At 41.2% G+C, this 23,956-nt stretch overlaps 1 protein-coding gene across 1 annotated transcript in view; it reads left to right on the plus strand.

The window, feature by feature from the left end:
- KCNAB1 (potassium voltage-gated channel subfamily A regulatory beta subunit 1) overlaps positions 1 to 23,956 on the plus strand; it is a 119,647-nt gene that overhangs the window by 88,156 nt on the left and 7,535 nt on the right. Inside the window, exons 8-12 of the mRNA XM_002814211.5 lie at positions 4,702 to 4,787; positions 5,436 to 5,556; positions 6,622 to 6,716; positions 14,174 to 14,294; positions 21,772 to 21,860. Coding sequence (XP_002814257.2) covers positions 4,702 to 4,787; positions 5,436 to 5,556; positions 6,622 to 6,716; positions 14,174 to 14,294; positions 21,772 to 21,860 — 512 coding nt within the window. The remainder of the gene's footprint in view (positions 1 to 4,701; positions 4,788 to 5,435; positions 5,557 to 6,621; positions 6,717 to 14,173; positions 14,295 to 21,771; positions 21,861 to 23,956) is intronic.

Below are 23,956 nucleotides of genomic sequence, written 5' to 3' on the forward strand. Positions count from 1 at the left end.
CCTGGGCATGGATAGTTTGTGAAGTCCCCACTCCAGGTGTTTCTAATATGCAGTCAGAGTCGAGAACCACTGGGGTTAAGGCTTCTGGAAAACTGGGGAAGCAGCCCAGACCAGGAAAGTCACATTCAGTACTGGGTTATCAGGTTTAATCACATTTGTCTGAGTCTCCTTTCCTAGAGGCAGGTGATGCAGTGCACTAAACTATCTTTCTAACCATCTTTTCCCCACTCAGAATTGTTATTCTGCCTAGGAGGCTTTTAAAATGCATCTCCATGTTATGCACTTAACAGCATCTAGAAGACAGTTGATTTTTCCTTTCAGCAATGCTGCCCTCTAGTGTTCTTAATTATTCAAATCATGTAAAAACCCACCTCGGCCATCAGTATGGTTGTTTCCTCTTAGTAAGCTAAATGAATTTTTCTCTGAAATAGAATTAAATTTTAATTCATGGCAACATGAATCTCCAAAACTGCAGCCTCTTGGTTCTCCTGCAATTTCTCCCTGCTTTTGATGTTGCAGCCTCCTTCCAGGACAAGAACTCACAGAGTTCTCTTTTCCCAATTCCACCAAGCTTTTCTCTTCAGAGTCAAAAGCTAAACAATGAGGAAAAAACTACCAGCAACAAAAAGACCTGGGGCATTGTAGCACCTCGCAGAGGCTCTCCTCACCTTTTTCTCATTTCTCCTACACATCTCATGCCTCCTTTTATACTTGGTTCACAGTTTATTGAGACTAGAATTCATCAAACAGGTGCTCCCATGTCTTCCCATGATGAGTTCTACAAACCTCCCTGGGTCCCATCATCTTGACAAAAGTGTCCTTCTTACCTCTAGGGGCTCTGTCCCTCCTCCCTCTCCCTTTATCAAGTCTCTCTCCCTCTTCCTTCCCAGCCCCCAGGCCATTTCATCAATAACTCCCTCTTCCTAGGTCACTCCAAGTGGCACACAGGCTTACTCTTAATGTCCCGTGACCCTGAATATCCCTTCAGCTCCTGTCCTATTTCTCTTCCAAACTTATTGAATGCATTGTCTTTAAGGCCTCTCCTTCTTCCACTCATTCTTCCATTGAGTGGCTTCCAATGGCTCCAGCCTTGCTTGATCCCATCACATCACTGACACTGAAGCTGCTTTTCTTACGGTCTGCAGTGGTCTCCCTACATATGGCCAAATCCAATGGACACTGTTTGGGGCTGTTCTGACACAAATGTCCATGGCGTTCCACCCTGTGGGCATGGCTCCCTCTTGAAGTGCCCTCTGCTCTTGGTCTGACACATCCCTGTGTGCCGGCTTCCCTCCTGCCCCTTTGGCTGCCGGCTACCCAGTATCCTGCATGGGTCCTCTCTCTAACCCCTGGGCTGGCCATCAGAAACTCTTCTCTTTTCTCTCTATAGACTTTCCTTACAAGGCTCATCCATTTTCATGAATTTAAATATAATCAATAGACTGGTAACTAATAAATGTATATACACCTCTGGCCCAGATTGCTCACTGTCTTATTTATCCAACTATTAAATATCCACTCGACATCTCCCCTTTATTTTTTATTTTATTTTATTTTTTGAGATGGAGTCTCGCTCTCTCCACCATGCTGGAGTGTAGTGGCGCGATCTCGGCTCACTGCGAGCTCTACCTCCCGGGTTCACGCCATTCTCCTGCCTCAGCCTCCTGAGTAGCTGGTACTACAGGCACCCGCCACCATGCCCGGCTAATTTTCTGTATTTTTAGTAGAGATGGGGTTTCACTATGTTGGCCAGGATGGTCTCGATCTCCTGACCTTGTGATCCACCCGCCTTGGCCTCCCAAAGTGCTGGGATTACAGGCGTGAGCCACCACGCCCCGCCCGACATCTCCCCTTTAGTATCTCACATGCGTCTCCATTTTTCGCATGTCCAAAGAAGAACCCTTGATTTTTCTCCCAAACCTGTTCTTCCTTCAGTCTCCCTTATCTCTGTAAACAGCCAGATATCTGGGAAACAGCTTTAATTCCTCCCTTTCCCTGACCACACTCAGTCCATCTGTAAGTATTGTGGATTCTGCCTTCAACATATATTTTGAATCCATCCACCACTCTCTCTCTTTGTCATCACCACCCTATTACAAATCACCCTCATCTCCTGCCTAGAATACAATACCTTCCTCAAGCTCTTCCTAGTTCCTCCAGTCCTCCCTGTTACTAATGATTCTCCACAGCACAGAGACTGTTCTGAAATGCAAACTATAGTCTACCATCCCCTTACCTGATAAAATGTTAATGCCTTGATTAAACCTTGAATAACATACAAATGACATGGTTTGCCCTCTGCCAATTTTATCTCATACCCCTGTCCTCCTTCCCTCCCAATGCTGGGACTCGCTAAGCTCTGTCCTTCCTCAGGGCCTAGGCACATACTATATCATCTGCCTCGAATGCTCTTCCACTGTTCTTCACAAGGTTGGTTCCTTTTTTCTTTTTTATGCCTAAACATGATTGCTCTTCAGTGAAGGATGGTTCCTTTTTTCTTTTTTATGCCTAAACATGATTGCTCTTCAGTGAGACCTTCCTTACTCCACTAAATACGTCTTCTCTTTCATTTCCTGTCCCAGTCCCCTATGTTATTTTCTTTATAACACTTTACATTTTATAATGACTTACTTGTTTACCCCTCCATCTTTCACTCAACTTGAAACTCCCTGAGTCCAGGAAATTTGTGTCTGTTTTACTTACAGAAGAACCCAGCAACCAGCACAGTGACTGGCAAATATTAAGCTTTTAATACTTGTGTGTTGTATAATTGAATTCATGTGCAGGAAGAGTCACAACTTCCACTCCATCTTCACTGCTCTTGTCAAGGACTCCCACTTGTCCAAACCACCTGTCAGCATTCTGTGCCTGTCTTACTTGATGGCAGAGACAGAGTTAAGGGAGAGGCCAGGTCCAGTTTATTCTCTGTTAACCTCTTCTGTGTTTATCAGTATGTTTGATTCACCACAGTATCTCCAGCACCCAGAACAGCAGACACCTAATAGATACTGTTGATTGGCTGAACTCCCAGCTCTGAATGACACAGGATGTGAAGGGAAAGGGAGCTGGTGCAGTGATGGAAACATCTAAAGACAGAATCTTTCTGGGGCAGAGATTCATATCATTATTTGCAACTTCTAGAACTGTTTATCATAGGCACGCATCTCCATTTGTATAATAAAAGAGAAGAAAAGCAGTTCCTTACACTTTCTTAATCATATGTTTTATAAATGGAGAATGAACTTCATAGTTTTAGTTGCTGGGCAATAATTTGATATTCTACAGTCTTTCTCCAAGAAAAAGAAAACTATTTTGCTTATAAGCCAGCTTTTACCTCTGTTGGACACACAATGGTGAATGAAAGCATTTCCATCTTCCAAAAAAGAAATCAAGGGCAATTAAAAATAGTTTACAGAAGGCCGGGAGCGGTGGCTCACGCCTGTAATCCCAGCACTTTGGGAGGCCAAGGTGGGCGGATCATGAGGTCAGGAGATCGAGACCATCCTGGCTAACACAGTGAAACCCCGTCTCTACTAAAAATACAAAAAGTTAGCCGGGTGTGGTGGCGGGCGCCTGTAGTCCCAGCTACTCGGGAGGCTGAGGCAGGAGAATGGCGTGAACCTGGGAGGCAGAGCCTGCAGTGAGCTGAGATCGCGCCACTGCACTCCAGCCTGGGCCAAAGAGCGAGACTCCATCTCTACTGCAACTCTACTTTGAGACAAGGATTTGCTTCTTCTGAAGGGCATTTAACTGACTGGTATTACTGAGAAATAAAAAAGCCCAAGGCCTGTGACCCTTTGAAACTGTCGAGTGACCTGGCATCCTGAGTGTTTAACTGACCTGCTTTGTAGAAGAAATCCAACCCTGTCTGTGAATTTTAACTAAATTAAACTTGAGGGTCTCCATGCTCTCTTGCTCTGCAGCACATCTGGCTGGTGCCAAGAGGATTTGCTCAGCTCCATTCTCTGGGGAAGGGATTCATTTTCCTGTTTAGGAAATGTGATGTCGAGCTGCATGAGGCTGATGAGCACACTGGGTGGGACCACAAACAGGCCCCAGTGAAATCAATTATGTGGGTGTCTTAGGACAAAATTTGGTTCAAAGTGATCAAGGACAGGGTGTGTCATTGCAAGCTGTGAGCCACGGTGGCTTCAGCTGTTTGTTCAGCACTTAATATGTTTATCTTTCTGCTAAACACATTGTTGTTGACTCACCTCTCTTAGAGACCCATTCTGAGTGAGGCCCAGCTCTGCAAGTCCAATATACAAAGACAAGCCTTTCACCCTCAATAACCTTACATTCTACAAAGTTAAAACAAATGCCTTCTCTTACTTCTCACTTTAGTGAGAAAGGTACTCAGGCTCTTAAAAAGGTGAATCATGTATTCTTTATTAGGCCAGGAATCATCAAGCAATAAAAGTAAAGGAAGAACTTAAAGTGGTCATTATATTTTCAATATCATTTAGTGTTGTTGCTGCAAATGGAAAATGGAATGTCAGTTTACCCAAAAGTACCATCAGCCTCCAAACCATCAATATTTCATGTCAGACTATAATGTTGTCACCAATATTAGGCTAATTTTATTAATCAAACAAACAATTGCATGCATTAAGCCTCTAAGCTTTGGCTAGAGGGGTAAAAATCGCATAACTTTGAAAAGTAGACAAATTCATGAAATGCTCTCTGTTTGACCTTCCACAGAAATTGTCCGAGCCATGACACATGTGATAAACCAAGGCATGGCGATGTACTGGGGCACCTCGAGGTGGAGTGCTATGGAGATCATGGTGATTTAACTTCTATTTTTAAATGGCTATTGAGTACCTTATTATTGCTTTTCAGATGCCATGCATAAATTGCAAGATCTTTCGCAAACTTTTCTCACAGTCACTATGGTACTGGAATTCTAGAATCAATTCCATCATTACAGAGATGGATATTGGAGCCGGAGCTCATCCGTTCAGAATACAGCAGAGAATACAGTGTTCTTTGGTGGCAAGAGGGTAAAGTGAATTTCACAGCTAATGAGATATATTAAGAGTATTCTAGTTTTCTTATAAAAAACTGTATTAACTATACTGTTTATACCAAGCTAATTACAGATACTTTTATGTGTTAGTCTAAGTCTTATTTCTTTAGGAACTTAAAAATAGTTAAACTACATTTTCTTTATCATAGCGTATAATTCACACCTTGACTAATTTGCCCTGGACTTAACTCAATCCAAATCCTCCCAAAGAATTAATAAGGGTTTCCTACATTTCATATTGCTCTTAGTGAAATTGGTGGTGACAAATTTGCTTATTATTTGGCATCCTACATGTTTCTTGGTTTGTACTGATTTCACCAAAGTAAACATTTCTCATGCATACAAATTACAGCGAAGCCTTATTTCTTATCAGTATAAATTTGGTTGTAATCTCATTCCTCCCTAGGAAGCCTATTCTGTAGCAAGACAGTTCAATATGATCCCACCCGTCTGTGAACAAGCTGAGTACCATCTTTTCCAGAGAGAGAAAGTGGAGGTCCAGCTGCCAGAGCTCTACCACAAAATAGGTAATCTTCAAAATAAAAGCTACGGAGGATTTTTAACAAGAGAAAGATCACTGATTTGGGGAAAAAATAAAAACAGTGTTACTGAAATGCTTTCCTAAGTGTCCGTAATTAACATATAGACATTGTAAGAACCATGCATTCCAGAGATTGTAGCAGAATCAAAATGTAGCAGAATCTGCATTTAGTCTACTGGGTATCACTGATGAAAGCCAAGCAGAGTTATAAATTGTGACTGGTGTTTCAGCTGTACTCAGCAGGTATTCAAAAAATGCATACTGCATAAAAGGAACAACCAATGAATAAGTTCATTTTTCATTGGTGCTTGCTCGAGTAAACAATGACTACCTTTCAAAAAAAATTGTGGATATATACAACTGTATCTACTACCCTGGCCCTTGCACTGAGTTAGAAATGGGAAATTCAGCAACTAATAAGTCGGGCACTATACATTTGTGCAGATAGAACTAATGCCTTCAGAGAAAGGGGAAATATATATATATATATATATATATATATAACATATACCCAAGAAATTTAGACATTAGGAAAAGATGAACAAGCCACACTTTCAGGCTTATTTATCAAAAGTTTCCAGAGATAACTTTCTTACTAAGAAACAGAGGTTCATATGAGCAGGAAAATTCTGGGAAAAGGAGAAAAAGATAAAACTTCAACAACAGCAATAATAATTGTTATTACTGCTCTCACTTATTGAGTGTTTACTGTATACCAGGTGTGTGCTCCTGCTGTGTACCAGGCACTATGTTAGGCACTAAATGGACAAGGACAACAAAAATTCATGGATGAGCCACATTTTTCAGGCTTTCTTGTATGCACTCCCAAGAACTGACAGTCTATGTTTAATTGGTTGATTAAAGAATGAAACACAATTTGTAAGCTCCTAAATTGTAATGGAAAAAAATGCATGCTGATATTAACTCATTTATCTGGCCAGCTTTTCCCTATAACCTACCAAATTCTGTTTAAACACTACTGCCCAACCCCCGCCCCCCACCCTTTGATCCCAGTTTGCACAAGCAACTTTTTAAGTTTTTTCTTCTGTAGGGGTTGGCGCAATGACATGGTCTCCACTTGCCTGTGGAATCATCTCAGGAAAATACGGAAACGGGGTGCCTGAAAGTTCCAGGGCTTCACTGAAGGTATTTTTCTCAATGTCTAGAAAAAAGCCTGGGGGTAGGAAGGAGGGAAGAAGATTGATAAGAGCAGCTCTGCAGCAGCCTAGGGCTTCCCAGCTCAGGCTGACTGTGTTGTCCAGGCCAGTGGCCTCTGGCAGGTTCCCCTAAGTCTTCTGGAGGTCTTGGCTCCTGGCCATGTATCAGTCAGCCCTTCATAATCTGACTGCGTTGAATATTCTCTTCTTCTGGGGACTGGGAAAAAGTGCCCAGTGACCTGATTGGACTTGCAGGGCTCAGATTTCTACATTGTTATTTATTCTTATATTAAAGAAAACATTCCATCATTTGAAACTGATAAAATGCAAAATCTCTTTTCTATATAAGAGGATTCTTACATTATTTCCTTTTCTTGACAAAACAAAGTGTAAGCCATAAAGGCTTAATCCATATGAGGCCAAAAGTTGTAGCTGAGTATGGTTGACACTTTCTATTGTGTGTTGGGGGCAGTGGGTTAGAAGGGGAGACTTCAGGAGACAGATACATAGCAAAGCTTCTATCACTTAAAGCAGCTTAAATTCTGCTGTGAAGCAAAAAGATATTCAAGATCATTGACACAAAATTACCTCCATTCAGGACATCTTGATGACTAATTTATTGGAGAGTACTCCAAACATCTCTCCTTATTAATAACAACATGCCTGTTTTTAAAAACTTGAGAGAATGTGTAATAACATTAGAATCACAAATTACTCTGTATTGTCAGGGAGAGAGAATACAGGCATTTAAAAAAATCAGATAAACCAGAGTCCTTCTAAGAGGAAGTATAAGCATGACACAACCTCTTGCCTCCATCAGCACTAAATTATTGGGAAAACAGCTCAAGTCAAGTCTGAACCACCAATCCTTTAATCGTTGTGGCTGTGGCCACTGTGAGCTTCCCTAATCAGAACATTTTCAAGGCTCTAGGCCTTTGACTTTCCTTTCTGTCTGTAACAGTTGAGCTTTTGCTTGTTTGTTCTGTAAAATAATACAACATAAGTATGTCCTAAAGCGTGATGACATGGTCCTATTTCTAGTTTTGTATTATTACAAAAAACAATTTTCCTAGAATATTAAATAAGGTCTTCCTTCTGAAAATTAAAGATTGTTCTGAAACAAGTCTAAACAAGTCAACAAAGACAGACTAAAAGCATCTTAGGAAAGAAGGTATAAAAAGAGGAAGGCAAGAAGGGAGTGAAGAAGGAAGGAAAGGAAGAAGGGAAGCACTGAGAATTACAATTTTACTAAGTACCTACTATGTGCCAAGCACTGAGCTAAGTGTTTTCATTCATCAACTTTTATTCTCACAAACAGAATGGATACAGGTGACTTTTAGTCAGTTGAGCTAAGCATGTTGTCATATGTTCTTTCAGAGGCTTGCTGAAAAATTCAAAGCATTTCTATATATGCTGAGTGTTTGTTCTCACAATAACCTGCTGAGAGGCAGACCATTTTCAGATGCAGAAACTAGAACGTGAAGACCTTAAATAACAATCCAAGACCATAAACTCATAACAGAAAAGGTTGATATTAGAACCCAGGTCTCCTGGCTCTCAGTTAATTACCTCCCTCAAAGACATCTTTATTTCTCTTTAAACCCAGGTTTTTAAAGGAGGAATAAGTAGCTATGCTGTATTTGGAGCGCATGATTGTCTAACCTCCATCACTGTTTGAGAAAAGCTTGCAAACAGCTGAAAAAGCTTTCACAAATTCACTAGTGAAAGGAAAAAGAAAAAAAAAAGAAAGAGTAATGAATGTTTGAAGGTGGCTAAGCCCAAAAGCGGCTTGGGAAGTATTTCTATTGGTGACTTTTATAAAGTCAACTCTGTATCTACTGGAACATCCTTAACAATAAACATTAAGAGTTCTCAACAGATGAAAGCTGGCTGATCACAAAGTATGCTTCTTTAGAGCTCTGCAGACTCTCAAGGCTCTACATTATCAACCTGAGTGCTTTCGGCGTAATATATGTGCACTTAGGAAAGCCACTTGAGTACAGTTAGCAGAGCAAAAAAATAAAAAGTAAAGGAGGCAAGTATCAGAGCAACCTTTGGAGTGAATGAGGATGCCATGAAAGAGAAAGAAAAGAAAGAAAGAAAGAAGGAAGGAAGGAAGGAAAGTTAAATTAAAAGATAGATATCTGGGCAAATAGATAAATAAATTGGTAACATTCATCTCACCCTAAAAGAGAATAAGTAAATAGTTTGTGTTTCACATTGGCTATTGTTATACTGATAAGATTAAGATGTTAACATTTTGCATCTGTTGTAGTATTGAACTGCACTTGAAGGATAAATTAACTCAGCATAAAAAATACCTATCTAGGGCTCTTTTAGAAAGTAACACTCTTTTTCTGGATTTTCTGGGCCCCCTCATCTGGCCCCACTACTCTAACAATGATTTCTAAATTTGTGTTATCAGCTCTGACTTCACTGCTGAACTGCACAGCACTCCTTCTTTGTGTCTATTAGACATCTCCAAGTCGAAGTCCCATGGGCATCAGTCATGCCTAATGCAATCTATCCTCACCCCCAGAACCTGCCATTCCTTCTTGCTTAACAGTGCCTCCACCCATCCATCTGGTTATCTCAGTCAGAAGCCAAAGCATTATCTCAGGCTGCCTCCTTTCCTTTCTTATTCCTGTTCAACAAGACACCAAATCCTCCAGACTCTATCTTGACTAAGATCCATCTGGTGCACAGCCCTTGTTTAGATCTTCATCATTTCTTACCAGATTTACTGTGGTAGCTTCCCATCTGGACTATGATTTCCTTCCCTTTTCTCAACAACCCACCATTGTGACCACTTAATCTTTTTAAAATATTAATCTGACCGTATCATAACCCTGTTTAAAATCCTCTAATGATTTCCCAATCATTGCTTATACGACAAAGCCGTAACTCCGCAATAAAGTATTCAAGGAAATTCCCTTGGGATCTAAGTTGAGCCTATTTTTTTCATTTGTGTCTCCCATATCATACTACTTCATTTTCCATGCAAGTGCACTCTACTTTCCTTTGCCTCCCAGAAATGTCCTTCTTTTCATTCTCCTGTGGAACCCCTTCTTATTGCTAAAGACAAAGCTTGGTTGTCTTCTTCTCTATGAAGACTGTCCTAACTTTACAAAACTGAGCTATTTGTACCTTCTCTATTATTCCATGAACACTTCTTACAGAGTCTTCTAATTCTCTGGTTGCAAGTAACAAAATCTGATCAGAGAATGGGGACTCTATTGGTTCACAAAGACAATCCTTGGGAAGTATGGAGTGGCCTCAGCAATGACTCCATCCATGGACTTGTACATTGTCATGACTTTCCATCTTCTCTATTTCTCTCTGCATGTGGGTGTCATTTTCTTCCACTATAAATGAGGCCAGGAGCAGGAAAACTGGTGGTTGCAGGCTTGCATTTCTAAAGGCATGTAACCTAAGATAAAAGCGATCTTTTCTTTACCAACTTCAGTCCAGAGATGACTGGCCAAGCTTAGGTCATGTGCCACCCTGTGAGACCAATGACAGTGGCCAAAAGGGTAAGGTACTATGATCAGCTCAGGTTATGCACCATCTTGTCATGGCATTTTCCATTAGAAGGCAATAAAGACATAGCTTGTAAGGAAATCATTGACAGGAGTGGAACCCCAACAAAAAAACACTTCCCATGTTACTAGGTAATGATTTGTGAATACATCTAGGACAGAAACTGAAACCTGTTCATCTGACTCATCACAGAGCCTGATGAGTACGTAAGAGGTACATAAGTCTTTGTTAAATTAATTTGATGAGCCATAACAATATCAATAAAGTCTGATCAAGAGACCAGGTGTATAGCTTTTAAATAGAAATAAATAGTGCAATAAAATTTATTGGCAGCTCCTCCCTGTTGATGGCAAAATGCTTTCTAGAAAAATTATAGGCCAGGTGTGGTGGCTCATATCTGTAATCCTAGCACTTTGGGAGGTGGAGGTGGGCAGATCGCTTGAGCCCAGGAGTTTGAGATCAGCCTGGGCAAAATGGCGAAACCCCATCTCTACAAAAATACAAAAAATTAGCCAGATATCATGCTCACCTGTAGTCCCAAATACTCAGGAGGCTGAGGTGGGAGGATCACCTGAGTCTGGGAGGTCAAGGCTGCAGTGAGCTGAGGTCATGCCACTTCCCTCCAGCCTGAGCAATACAGTGAGACCCTGTCTCAAAAAAATTACAAAAATATGTACCCCTCTGTCAAAGAAAAATAAGAAGCATGCACACCTCGATGAATCAAAGTTGGGAGAGAGAGGTGGTCCAAGTACATCAAGTGTTCATATTAAGAAACTAAGCATATTGTACATTATGGTAAAATTTCAGAAGGCAAGTTTTTGGCTCTAGCATTTTACCTAGAGATCTCAACCTCAATAGTAACTTTGTTTTTGTTTTGAGTCAAAGACTTTGATGTTTAAGCAGAAATAGTCAACGATCTTGGTTGTTAAATTATTCTAGACAGTGTTCAGAACTGAAATGTGACTGATTCTGTCCATGGCTCCAGTTTCATCCTGAGTTCAATCCAAGATTAACTAACAACTAATTAGGGATTTGGGGCAAGTCTCACAGACTATTCTGACCCCAATATCAATACCTATGAAATAGGGACATATAAAATCATCATAGCATTGGGAAAGGGCAAAGAAATAGGCTTTAGGAAAATTTAGAGTTTTGTAACATACATAAAACTAATAGCCAACTAATCTGTGGAGAAAAGCTCATTCAATTGTCCCTTTGACAAATATTTAGTGAGTATACCCAGACTTTGTGCTGGGCGCTGAGGACACAGGGATGAATGGGACAGTCTCAACCCTCAAGGAGTAGCTCCGGGACTTGTAATAGGGACAGACATATGAAGGGGTGAATTATGAAATAATATGGAATCCACAAGCCCTGTGGAGTCCCACAGGACTGCTGGCAGAGTCACACTGCATTGGGGAGGAGGTGTCATGATCAGTCTGAAAAATGGGAAGAGATTTATTTTGACCCCACAGAACTCTGGTTTCTCTGACTCCTCCCTGACCACCATATTGGTTGAGCCCCTCCTCCTTGCCAGCCATAAGTGTCAGAACTGGAGATGCTGACATGAACAATGAGCCATCCCTGGCTTCTACCTGCTAGGTTTAGAAAAACCAACATGTAATCAAATCATTGCAGTGCAGTGGGGTGATAGGATAGGGTTGGATGAGGAGATTTCACCTTTTGATTCATGGATTACTGCCCAGTCAGCAAGCAGGGTTTATTACTGCCACAACTACACCCACCCCCAACCTTCCTACAAAACACACTTGTTTGCTTCCATATTTAATTAACATTTTAATTAAGCCTCATCTCCTATCTCTGCTAACATTTTCTCATTTGTAAAGGAGTTAAAGCTGTTTATTTCCAACACACTTTTGTTTCCTTTGGTGTGAGGAAGGCAGCATAAAAACTATGCATCTACTTTTTGAAAACCCTAATCTGCTTGTATTTCCATAGGTTAAAGCAACAATGAGATTTATGGTGTTGAACATGGAGAGATAGGGACTCAATAAATAATTGCTTGATTTTTACTTTTTAATTTTTTTTACTTTTGGAAGTCTGTCTCTGAAAATGGTGTGTGTGTGTATATGTGTGTCACACACATACACATATACATACACACATAAATAGAACTTGTAACCCAATCCTAAGAAAGAGAATGCACTGCATACAAGATTTCAAAAACGGAAAAGTTACAAAAGATTGATTGATAAACCAACCACTCTTTACATGCATGGTATATACTGAAACTCAGAAATTCTAATACTAATAAGAAGCAATTGTTCAAAAAGCAGTTGGCTATTAGTTTTCAATCTTTGTTAGTTGGTTTGAATAACATTCAGAGATATTGGTCCTCTGAAAGATGTTATGAAACTTTAGTGAGGATTGGTGATGTTTTTCCCACTGAGGACACCAAAAGTAAGTTCAGGGACTCTCTGACATAGACAGCACTCTGGCCCAGGAAGTCTGCCCCGGCCCCAAGACAGTGTCCATTGTTCACAATGCCCACCTCATCACCACTGGCACCAACTGTCATCTCTGGAGAGATGCTCCAGGCCGCTCTTCTTTTTGAAGAAGCTGAGGCTTCTCTGAGCTAAGGCTGGGAAAACTTTAGCTATCTCCCCAAGCAGGCTACCAGGTTAGGAGCCAGCCCATAAGCCTTTGAGATTTAGGAGGCACAACTGGGGTGGCTTGCCCTTCTCCTTTTCTCATTGGCAAAATAACTCAAAAAATCACAATAAAACATAATGTGGTTACCCTTTTCTTTGGAAATATTGTCTTAGAATGATGAAAAAATGCTCAAAAAACAAAAGCCAGCAGCCTATTGAAATCATGTGGGTGCAGTGTCCATGGCCCACTGCCTGTTGCAGAGCATTCTGCGGCCTCTGGGAAGATAAAGATCTGCGATGGCGATTATGTCACAATTACACGCAAGAGAGAAAGTCCACATTGCCACACAGTGTGATGATTTGTAATTGTTTTCCCTAAAACAGACTAACACTCTTACAAATACTCTTTTCCTCTGGGTGTTGCTGCTTTGTGCTCACTTTACGTAGAAGAGTCTATTTTTCCCTTTCTCATAGTAAGAGCAGAGCCTTCTGGAAAGTAGGGCATTGAGAAGTTCTAAAAGATTTTTCGCTTTATATTTAGGAAATTAGGTTCATTTTGTAGTCTATAGATCAGGGTCAGTTTCTTCTCATTGGCTTTAAATAATAGTTTCCTGTTTTGAGTTTCTTTACTTTCTTAAGTTTCAATAGTTATACAATGGGTAATAACATTTGCAGAGTCTTTATCTACTTTAAAATTTTAAAAATCAACTCAGTACCTATCAGTTATGCCATGTCTGCTTCTAGGAAGAAGCTGCAGAAGCTAACAACAAAGACCCATTATAAAAAGAATAAGAGATTAGCAGTGAATTGAAGGCAAGGGGGACAAAAATAGTTAAACAAAAATGTAAAATAATGGTTTTATTTGAGCAGAAAGCTTGGCACCCAGCTTTCTTAATAAAAAGAAGACATAATAGATCTTGGTAAAATGTAAATGCGCTTTTTTTTTTTGCTACATTCTAAAATTGGGCTATCCCAATAAGAAATATTACTTCTTCTATTGGACAGGCTAGGATATAAGTGTTTATATGTCACGGTCAGGGTTATAATAACTTCTGTGCAGGCTGATCAATTTGATTGGTGAATATTAGTCAAAATCAATCTGTTTTGAACCAATAAACAAGGAGCAAGATCGTGAGGAACATTTCTTTGCATGAAATCATCCCTGTCAGCGTGAAACATAAGGGTCAAAAAATTCAGAAAATCATTATGAGGTTCACATATTTTATTGAATTACCATTCTTTGACATCAGATCTTTACCAGACATTAACATTTCAATGTTATGCTTTTCTCCAGTGCTACCAGTGGTTGAAAGAGAGAATTGTAAGTGAAGAAGGGAGAAAACAACAAAACAAGCTAAAAGACCTTTCCCCAATTGCTGAGCGTCTGGGATGCACACTACCTCAGCTAGCTGTTGGTAAGAAAATTACTAAGCTATGGGGTGGTAGAGGGACTTCTGCTGAGATCATAGTTTTCTATTGCTGACCACACCCTTACCATGATAAAATGTCTATTGTAGGGACAGATGATAGCATAAACTCCTGCTAAATATCAAGTGAGTTATTTGAGGTTCCCCAGAATTTTCTACATGATAGCAAATTTTTCTTACTTCTTTCCCCTTGCCCTTATAACATAGTTTAAATGAGAACATCTCAGTGATAACATACACTATCACAGATGTCAGGGGTGAACTGTGTAGTGACATCCATTTCTTCTGGCTCAAGTTTCTGTCTCTGTTGAAAACTAAGCCAGGGTTGGTGAGAGGCTGAGACACAGGGCTGTGACAGGCCCAAGGCTACTGCCACATGAAAAGCTGATCCTAGAGAAATAGCTTCACCCTGAAAGTTCTTGAAGGCCGTAAACATTGTTCTTCTAATGCTGTGGAGTCCATGAAAGGTCATGATTGCTGGTAACAATTGAAAACCACATGCGGCTGGGCGCGGTGGCTCACACCTGTAATCCCAGCACTTTGGGAGGCCGAGGTGGGTGGATCATGAGGTCAGGATGATAGAGACCATCCTGGCTAACACAGTGAAACCCTGTCTCTACTAAAAATACAAAAAAATTAGCCGGGCGTGGTGGTGGGTGCCTGTAGTCCCAGCTACTTGGGAGGCTGAGGCAGGAGAATGGTGTGAACCCGAGTGGCGGAGCTTGCAGTAAGCCCAGATTGTGCCACTGCACTCCAGCCTGCGTGACAGAGCAAGACTCTGTCTCAAAAAAAAAAAAAAAAAAAAAAAAAAGAAAACCACATGCACTGTTTGAAAGATAATATGAACCACATTCAATCATGGGTATTTCAGTCAACGATGGACCACATATATGTAGGTGGTCCCATAAGATTATAATGGAGCTGAAAAATTACTATTGCCTAGTGATGTTGTGGCTCTCCTAAGGTCCGAGTGCAATGAATTACTTGTGTGTTTGTGGTGATGCTGGTATAATAAACAAGCCTACTGCACTGCCAGTAATATAAAAGTCTAGCACACACAATCATGTACAGTACATAATACTTGATAATGATAATAAATGACCACATTACTGGTTTATGTATTTACTATACTATACTTTTCATCTTTACTTTAGAGTGTTACTCCTTCTACTTACTAGGAAAAAAAAAAAGTTAACTGTAAAACAGCCTTATGCAGGCCCTTCAGGAGGTATTCCTCAAAGAGGAATTATTATCACAGGCGATGACAGCTCCATGTGTTTTACTGCCCCTGAAGACTTCCCAGAGGAACAAGATGTGGAGGTGGAACATAGTGATGGTCCTGACCCTGTGTAGGCCAAGGCTAATGAGTGTGTCTGTCTTAGTTTTTAACAAAAAAAAAAGTTTAAAAAGCTACAAAAACACTTTTTAAAAATAGAAAAAAAAGCTTATAACAATATAAAGAAAATACTTTTGTACAGCTGTACAATATGTTTGTGTTTTAAGCTATGTTATTACAAATAAGTTGAAAGGTTTTTTTGTTTGTTTGTTTTTTGTTTTGAGACGGAGTCTCACTCTGTCGCCCAGGCTGGAGTGCAGTGGCGCGATCTCAGCTCACTGCAACCTCCGTCTCCCGGGTTCAAGCGATTCTCCTGCCTCAGCCTCCTGAGTAGCTGAGATTACACGTGCGCACCAACAAGCCTGGCTAATTTTTGTATTTTTAGTAGCGAAGGGGTTTCACCATGTTGGTCAGGCTGGTCTCTAACTCCTGACCTCGTGATCCACCCGCCTTGGCCGCCCAAAGTGCTGGGATTACAGGTGTGAGCCACAGTGCCCGACCAAAAGCTTTTTTAAATTAAAAGTTTATAAAGTAAAAATGTTACAGTTAGCTAATGTTAATTTATTATTGAAGAAAGAAAAATCTTAAAAATAAGATTTTTCTGTGCTACTTAGTGTAGCCTAAGTGCACAGTGTTTACAAAGTCTATGGTAGTGTACAAGAATGTCCCAGGCCTTCACATTCACTCACCACTCACTCACTGACTCACCCAAAGCACCTCCCAGTCCTGCAAGCTCCAGTCATGGTAAGTGCCCTGCACAGGTATACCATTTTATACCATATTTTTACCATACCTTTTCTATGTTTAGATACACAACACCATGTGTTACAGCCACCTATAGTATTCAGTACAGTAACATGCTGTACAGATTTGGAGCCTAGGAGCAATAGGCTATCCCATATAGCCTAGACATGCAGTAGGCTATAACAACTAGGTTTGCATAAATACCCTATGATGTTCACACAATGAGGAAAACGCCTAACAATGCATTTCTCAGAACGTGTCCCTGTCGCTATGGGATGCATAACTGTATCTTATTTTAAATTTTCTAGTGACCACATTAAAACATTAAAGTGAAACAGGTGAAATTAATTTTAATAATGGATTTTCTTTAACCCAATATAGCCAAAATATTATCATTTCAACATGTAGTAAATATGAAAAATTATTGAGATATTTTACTTTGTTTTCTACAAATCTTCGAAATCCAGCATATATTTTACACCTAGAGCAAGCACATTCCAATTCAGGCTAGACACATGTTGCATGCTCAATAGCCACATGCTGCCAAAGGCTACACACTGGGCAGAAAAGCCCTGAGACTTCTGGTTCCCTTACTAGGGGATATTTGTCAGGTTCTATGGTAAGCACCTCAGGCTCACTCTCACTGTCTTGTCTCCTTCATCATCAAAACAATCTGCAGAGGTATATACTATTACTAGTCATATCTTACCAATGCTAGTGGAGGATTTTCTATTACTATCTCCACTTATAAATGAAGAAATGAGATAAAAGAATTCATGTGGTAGCTATGAGAAAGGAATAAAATGGGTGCTGATTCTAGACCAAAAAAAAAAAAAATCCTAAAGATTAAGAAATAGCGGGAATTGGGACATATCAGAAACACTAACCCAATGAGATAAAAAGCTCAAGATAAGGTCTATGCAAATAAAATAATTTAATAGAATATTTGTTGGTAGCTTGACTTTTCAGAGGTTGGAAGGCAGAGAAATGTTAGTTGCAATTAGCAGTCGTAGAAAGATAGAAATGGGAGGTGGTTTTAGAGGGGGGAAAATGCCATGTACCGAAGTATATGTATGATTGTTGCTTTAATCCTTTCTTCAAAAAAAATAAAATAAAATCAAACAATGTATTTAATGTTATTACTTAGCAACCCTACAGCTTTAACAAGCACAGTAAAACATATTAGCTATTTGACCATAGGCAAGTTACTTAACCTGATAACAATTTTCTCATCTGTAAAATGGGTATAATAATACATATCTTACAAACTAGTTGAGTAAAGGGAAATTATATATATAAAGCAAAAAGTAGGTGCTCAGTGAGTGCTAATAAAGATGATAATGTTCTTGCAAAGAGTAGACATGCAAAACTTGAAATTCTGTCTGCTCTTAGCCATGGCAAGCAATCAGAGTAATATGCAGAGAAACATATTCTGCACAATCATATATGGTTTTTAGATAGTAACATGAAGTATTAAACTTAGCCCTGAAAGACAGGGAAGAACACTGTCTTTCTAGAGAGGAAATCTTTACAAGATTTAGACTCTCACTAGATATTAGGTATACATGAAATGCCTTCTTTACAGGATCTGAGTTTAAATTAAAACATGCTTTTTTTCCCCTTTTCCTCCTTCTGTCCTCTCAGATGTCTTTCTCACCTGTCACTTCTTTCTTTGTAAATAAATCATTTTGTTTATAGCCACAAAACTCTCAGAATCAAAAGGGAAATTATTTCCAGGCATGTTATCTTTGATCTGCTAGGAGAGTGTGGGAGAGGGGAGATCCTCCGGCAGAAAGCAAACTACTTGAACCCAACTGTGTGCCTGCTCCCCAAGTCACACAGGTATACTGGAGCCAGCATTCACACTTTGTTCTTAGTGAACAGGCACTCTGGACATACTTGCTGGTGACACTTGGTTAGAGGTGCTAATTATCCAGAATCAGCTGCAGTTGCTACCATGGAGGTGACCAGCTCTGCCCTGTGGGTTCTCCTGTGCCCTACAGGCCCATTAGGGGAATCAGCTGTTGATGACCTCGAGTAGTCAGGTAGTTTATGGGCAATAATTTACCTAGAACCTGCTTTGTCCTCAGAACTACCTTTAAGGCCAAAAACAGTTCTCAGTGCAAAGCAGGAAATAATGCACTCAAAAAAAAAAGAGAGAGAAAGATTGGATTGGTACTTTTATACGGCACTATTTTGTATTTTGCCCATGTGGAAATTCAGTGATTACCATAAAAGGCCTGGACATGGTAACAGCTTAAGAGTATCAGTTGACAATATGGCCGTCCAAATGGGGTCAGAAGACGTGCTTGGGGACATCCATCAGTCATCCATGCCTATGTTTATTCAACAAACATTTAATAAGTTCCTACTTTGTGCAAGACACTGGGCTGGTGGCTGAGCATCCAACTGCAAATAAGACACATCTCACAGCCTGGTGGGCAAGTCAAGAAAATAAACAGATAATTTTAATACAGGTCATAATACTGAGAAGGGAACAGGGGATTAGGGAATTAGAGTAGGAGCTTGGAATTCAGAGAAGTACTTTAGGAGCAGGCAATACCTTTGGGGAATCTCAAATGATAGGTAAATATTAGTGAGGCAAAAAGAAAGGGGAAGGCAAAAAGGACATTCCAGGCAAAAGGAACAGCTTGAGCAATGCGCCCCAGAATGAAGGGAGAGGAAGAGGAGAAAAGCAGCAAGATACTTGGGGATGGAGAGGATTTAAAGACAGGTGAGTGCTCCTGAAGCACAAAGTTCAAGGCAGGGAGCCATGAAGCTGCAGAGGTAGACTAGAAAATAAGGTTTGCCAAGGTAAGAATTAAGAACCTCATCTTACAGGACAATGAGTTATGTCAGGCACTAGCTAGGGAAGTGATATGATCAGATTTGTGTTTAGAGACACTGCTGCTGGCTGGATGAGAGCTGTATGGGGGAAATATAAGGGGACAATTCAAGCAAGAGGTAGGAAAACCAGTTATCCAGGAGAGAGATGGTGAGGGCCTGAGTGAGGGCAGCAGTGACCGAGGTGGAGAAGACAGCTGAACCGGAGAAGACAGCTGAACCAAGCAGTCATTGTCAAACTGAGCCCTGTATCCACACAATGGAATACTCTTTAGCAACAAAAAGAAATGGTATACGGGTACATAGTGCAACATGGAAAAACCTAGAAAACATACGCTAAGTGAAAACCAGACACAAACGACCACCTATTGTACGATTCCATTTAGATGAAATGTCCAGAAAAGACAAATCTGGAGACAAAAAGTAGATCAGTGACTGCCTGGTACTTGAGGTAGGGATCTTATTAGGGTGATGGAAATCTTATAAAACTGCATTAAAAATGGTGAAGGCTGCACCTTAAAAATGGTGGTCAGTAAATTTATAAAAATTATTTAACGTACACCTAAAATGGGTAAAATTTTTGATGGGTAAATTTTACCTCAATAAAGTTGGTTTAAAAAAAAAAAAAAAAAGAGCACGGTCCCAGATCAGCAGCATCAGCATAAGCATTACCTAGGACTGTGTTAAAAATGCGCAGACCGCACCCCAGACCTGAATCAGAAACTCAGCGGGTGAGCCATAACAATGGGTGTTTCACAGGCCCTCTGGATGATTCTGATGCATACCAAAGTTTGAAAACCACTTGATTAGAGGAATATTTAGGAGGAATAATCAACTGGACTTAGCAGTTAAAAGGGAAAAGGGGGTCAGAACATGACAGTTCTTAAAGATTACTCCCAGGTTTCCAGATTGGGGAGCCACATTGCTGGTGATGCCCCCAAATGTGATTGGGAATGCAAGAGGGCCAGGCATCATAGCAAGAAGTTTGCGGTGCCTGTGGGGCATCTAGCAGGAAGGCCCAGCAGACACTGCATCTACGAGTCCAGCAACACTGAGTTCCAGGCAGCTAAGGACTCAGAAGTCCACTGTAACCACCAGCAGGCTCCTGGGGACCTTAGCTTCTGGACACAGCAAGAAGGTGACTGGGATGTGAAGAAGATCAGTAAGGGAATCTGAAATGACCTTTTAGAAGTTTAAGAGGGGAAGAAGGTTGGGGCAGTATCTAAGCAGGTAAAAAGGGTCAGAGGAAGCTTATTTTAGAATGGGAGAAATTTTAGCATGTTTTGTTGACCGAAAGACACAGTAAGAAATTTTGAAACGGGGTTGTGGGGGCGGTGGGATCATGTATGAATCAAGTCCAAGAAAAGGCAAAAAGGAGATATCTCCAAGGCAGAGTTTGGTCTTGGACAGAAACCGCACACATCCTCTTCTGAAACTGGAGGATATGGATGTGGATTCTTATGCAGTAGGAGAGTGGGGAATTAAGGAATATTCCAGCGGAGGGACTTGATTTTCTGTAGACATTAGGACAAGGTCATCTACTAAGAGTGAGGGGACAGGGGTTGATGGGATGGTTTAAGAGTGCAGGTTTAAGGTCATTTTCGGGAAAAGAAAGATGACCAAGGGCAAGAGTGAGGCTGGCCAGGCTGGCTGAAGCCAGCTGGGAGGGTAGACGTGAACGCATAGGGGCACCAGACCATGAACTGTGAGATTCTCTCCAGCATGCTCAGCTGCCCTGAAGTAGCAGCCAAAAACGCAGATGCAGTACTGATGGGGATTTGCTAAGGAAGGAGAGGAAGTGAGGGGTGTGAGGGTTAGTAAGAGAGTAATTTAGATCATCAACACAGGATGAATCTTGGGTTAGGAAGAAAGGGAGGTCCAGAGAGGGCTGCCAGGTAGGTGGGAACCAAGGAACCAGAAACCTAGAGTCTACAAGGGCTACAAGCAACAGATGTGGAAAATGAGACCATGAATACAATGGAAAGACAGGAGGTTGTGGGCCAAGGTAGAAACAGGAATCCAGCCATCTGCTGGTGAGCAGTGTTAGGTGTTTCCAGGAACAATGTGTTTCTAGGGTGGGTAGCTGGATTGAGTGCCCCGGTTGTGGTGACAGGGCCTTATGTGGAAAGCAAAAAGGCCTTAAGCCCCGAGTCAACCCAAATGCATTGAGTGTTAACTAAGAGACATATAGTAGGCTAGCAACTGGAAAACCAGCGGAGAAGCAAGAAAGACAGCAGTGCATCTGTGTTTTCTGCTTCTACTTGAGGGCAGCTGAGCGTGCTGGAGAGACTCTTACAATCCATTGTCCAGCGCCTCTATGCATTTGCATTTCCCCTCCCAGCTGGGCTTTGACAGATTCTGTCAAATCTTCTACACAACAGGGGGTGTTGCTCAGGTTTTTAATCCTAGGAAGCACTGTACATCCTCCACAAAAAGAAGTTAATAAATTTTGGCTGCAACAAACAGCTGTAGCAGGTGTTTATAAGCTAATCAATGATTGGAAGTGCTTTGATAACCTGACCCAGTGTCCTCTCCTCCCAGCGTGGTGCCTGAGAAATGAAGGTGTGAGTTCTGTGCTCCTGGGATCATCCACTCCTGAACAACTCATTGAAAACCTTGGTGCCATTCAGGCAAGTATTGCAGCCCCTTCCAACACCAGGGAATTTAATGGTGCCTTTGAGGCTATCTCCAGGCAGTGTCCCATCTCTCCCCATCTCTGTCCTTCTGGGTGGGGCAAGAGTAGGGGGAACAAAGGCAACAGAACACTTTCCCAGTACATGGATCCAGGGTTGTCCTCTGCCTGTGAACAGGCAGTATTCCCAAAGCTCATTTCTTGGGATGGTTTGTTTCTGTGGAAGAGTGCATTCCAGTGTTATACCTGGCAACTGACTTCCCAGGCCTCGCCATAAAAGCCTGCCTGATAACTTGCTTGGAAATTTAAGTCACAGGACAATATACATACATCATTTACTCGTTTGTTCTTTCCACAAATATTGCCCACCTGCTGTGTGCTGAGCCCCTTCTTGCTGTTCCCTGAACATCTTGTATTCCCCCTCCCACGATAGCTTTTATGATAATGTAGTATAACTGCCTGTCTCTCCTGCTAGACTGCAAGCCCTGAGGTCAGACCTGTGTCTTTGCTTTTCCACTGGTTTTCCAGTTCCTAGGGTACTTACTACATGTCCCTTAGTTAACACTCAAGATCTACTGAATAAATATTTGCCATGTTTTCAGAGAAATGGGCTCAAAATTCTATTTTGGAGTTCCAGGATCACATCTCCCTAGAAGCAAATTTAGGAGGCCCATCCCCATTCCCTATCCCATGAGGATGGCCACTGGTCCAGGGCACTAGATGGGGCCTGCAGCCATATTCTGGGGAGGCTGAAGTGGCAGTGGGTGGGTTGAAAGGATGTTCCTGGGAGCTCTAAGTAGACGGGTGGAGTTTAGTATCTATTGTGACCACCTCCTTTCCCCAAAGGCCACAACTAGTCCTGAGCCTGTCCTACTCTCAACCCCGCTAAAAGCCCTAGGAATGATCCTGCCCACAATTCCTGCCATAGCCACTACCTGCTAAGTTCATCTATTTTTCTCCTGCTCATGGAGGAAAAGAACTCACAGCTTCTTGCCTATCTACCTGTCCCTGCAACAAGCACATAGCCCTGTTACCATTCCCAAAAGGAAACAGGTGGAGGTAGGGACAAACATGACTTAAAATCCTTTTTAAAAATAGCCCAGAATACACTGTGGAATAAATGGTATAGATCCCTGCCCACTCCCCCAACCTTTCTTAGGACTGTGCAGCCGTGTAATCACCTCTGCCTCTCTGCTTCTAACAACTCCCATATCAGCCCCGTAACTCCTACTGGATTCTGTGAGGTTCCCTGTACCTACATGAGGAATTCTCCCTCTTATGAATGCCACCTCTTATGTTCATTTATGCTCTGGGAAAAGATAAGGGTACACAGTGATGAGGGGACAGAACAGTTTGTACAAAAAAACTGAAATTCAATCCAATGATTTCAGTTTCACTAATATTTATGGAGCACTTATTCTACGCCTGGCATCATGCTAGGCAGTGGGAGGACTGAGATGAGTAAGAACAGGACCTGGCCTTCAAAGAGCTCATGTATTGGCTGAGAAACAGTGAATTAAAAAATCTATCCCTTAATTCATTCGACAGATCTTTGGGAGCCTATTGTATACCAGGTACTGGAGATAACACAGGAAAGAAGAAAAACACTGTCTAACCTTCAAGGGGTTTTTTACATGCCAGTAGGAGAGACAGATAAATATGCAAAATGATTTCAGGTTGTGAAAAGGGCTATTAAGTAAATAAATGTTTATTTTACTGAGACTGAGAAATGGGTGAGCCTACATTAAATGTTTTTGCAAAAAGCCCCTCTGGAATATGTTTATTCCGAGGGCTTCACATGCCTTCATTTTTTACATTCTTTGACAACCATTCACATGTCTTCACACAGCATGTGAAGAGTCCAGGAAAGTGCATTCCAGGGACAGGAAAGAGCAGTGGAAATGCCGTGAGATGGGAAAGACCTTGACTTTTCCCAGGAACTGCCAGCTAAGTCCAATGTGGTCAACACCTAGTTGAGCACAGGGATAGCAGATGCACTGACGTGGAGAGACAGGCAGGGCCAGGTCTCACAAGACACCATGGGGTTAGAGTTCATGCTACATGTAACAGGTCCTTGTGGAGGGTTTTAAGAGG

Source organism: Pongo abelii, chromosome 2 (genome assembly GCF_028885655.2).
Source record: "Pongo abelii isolate AG06213 chromosome 2, NHGRI_mPonAbe1-v2.0_pri, whole genome shotgun sequence".
Lineage (NCBI taxonomy): Eukaryota > Metazoa > Chordata > Mammalia > Primates > Hominidae > Pongo > Pongo abelii.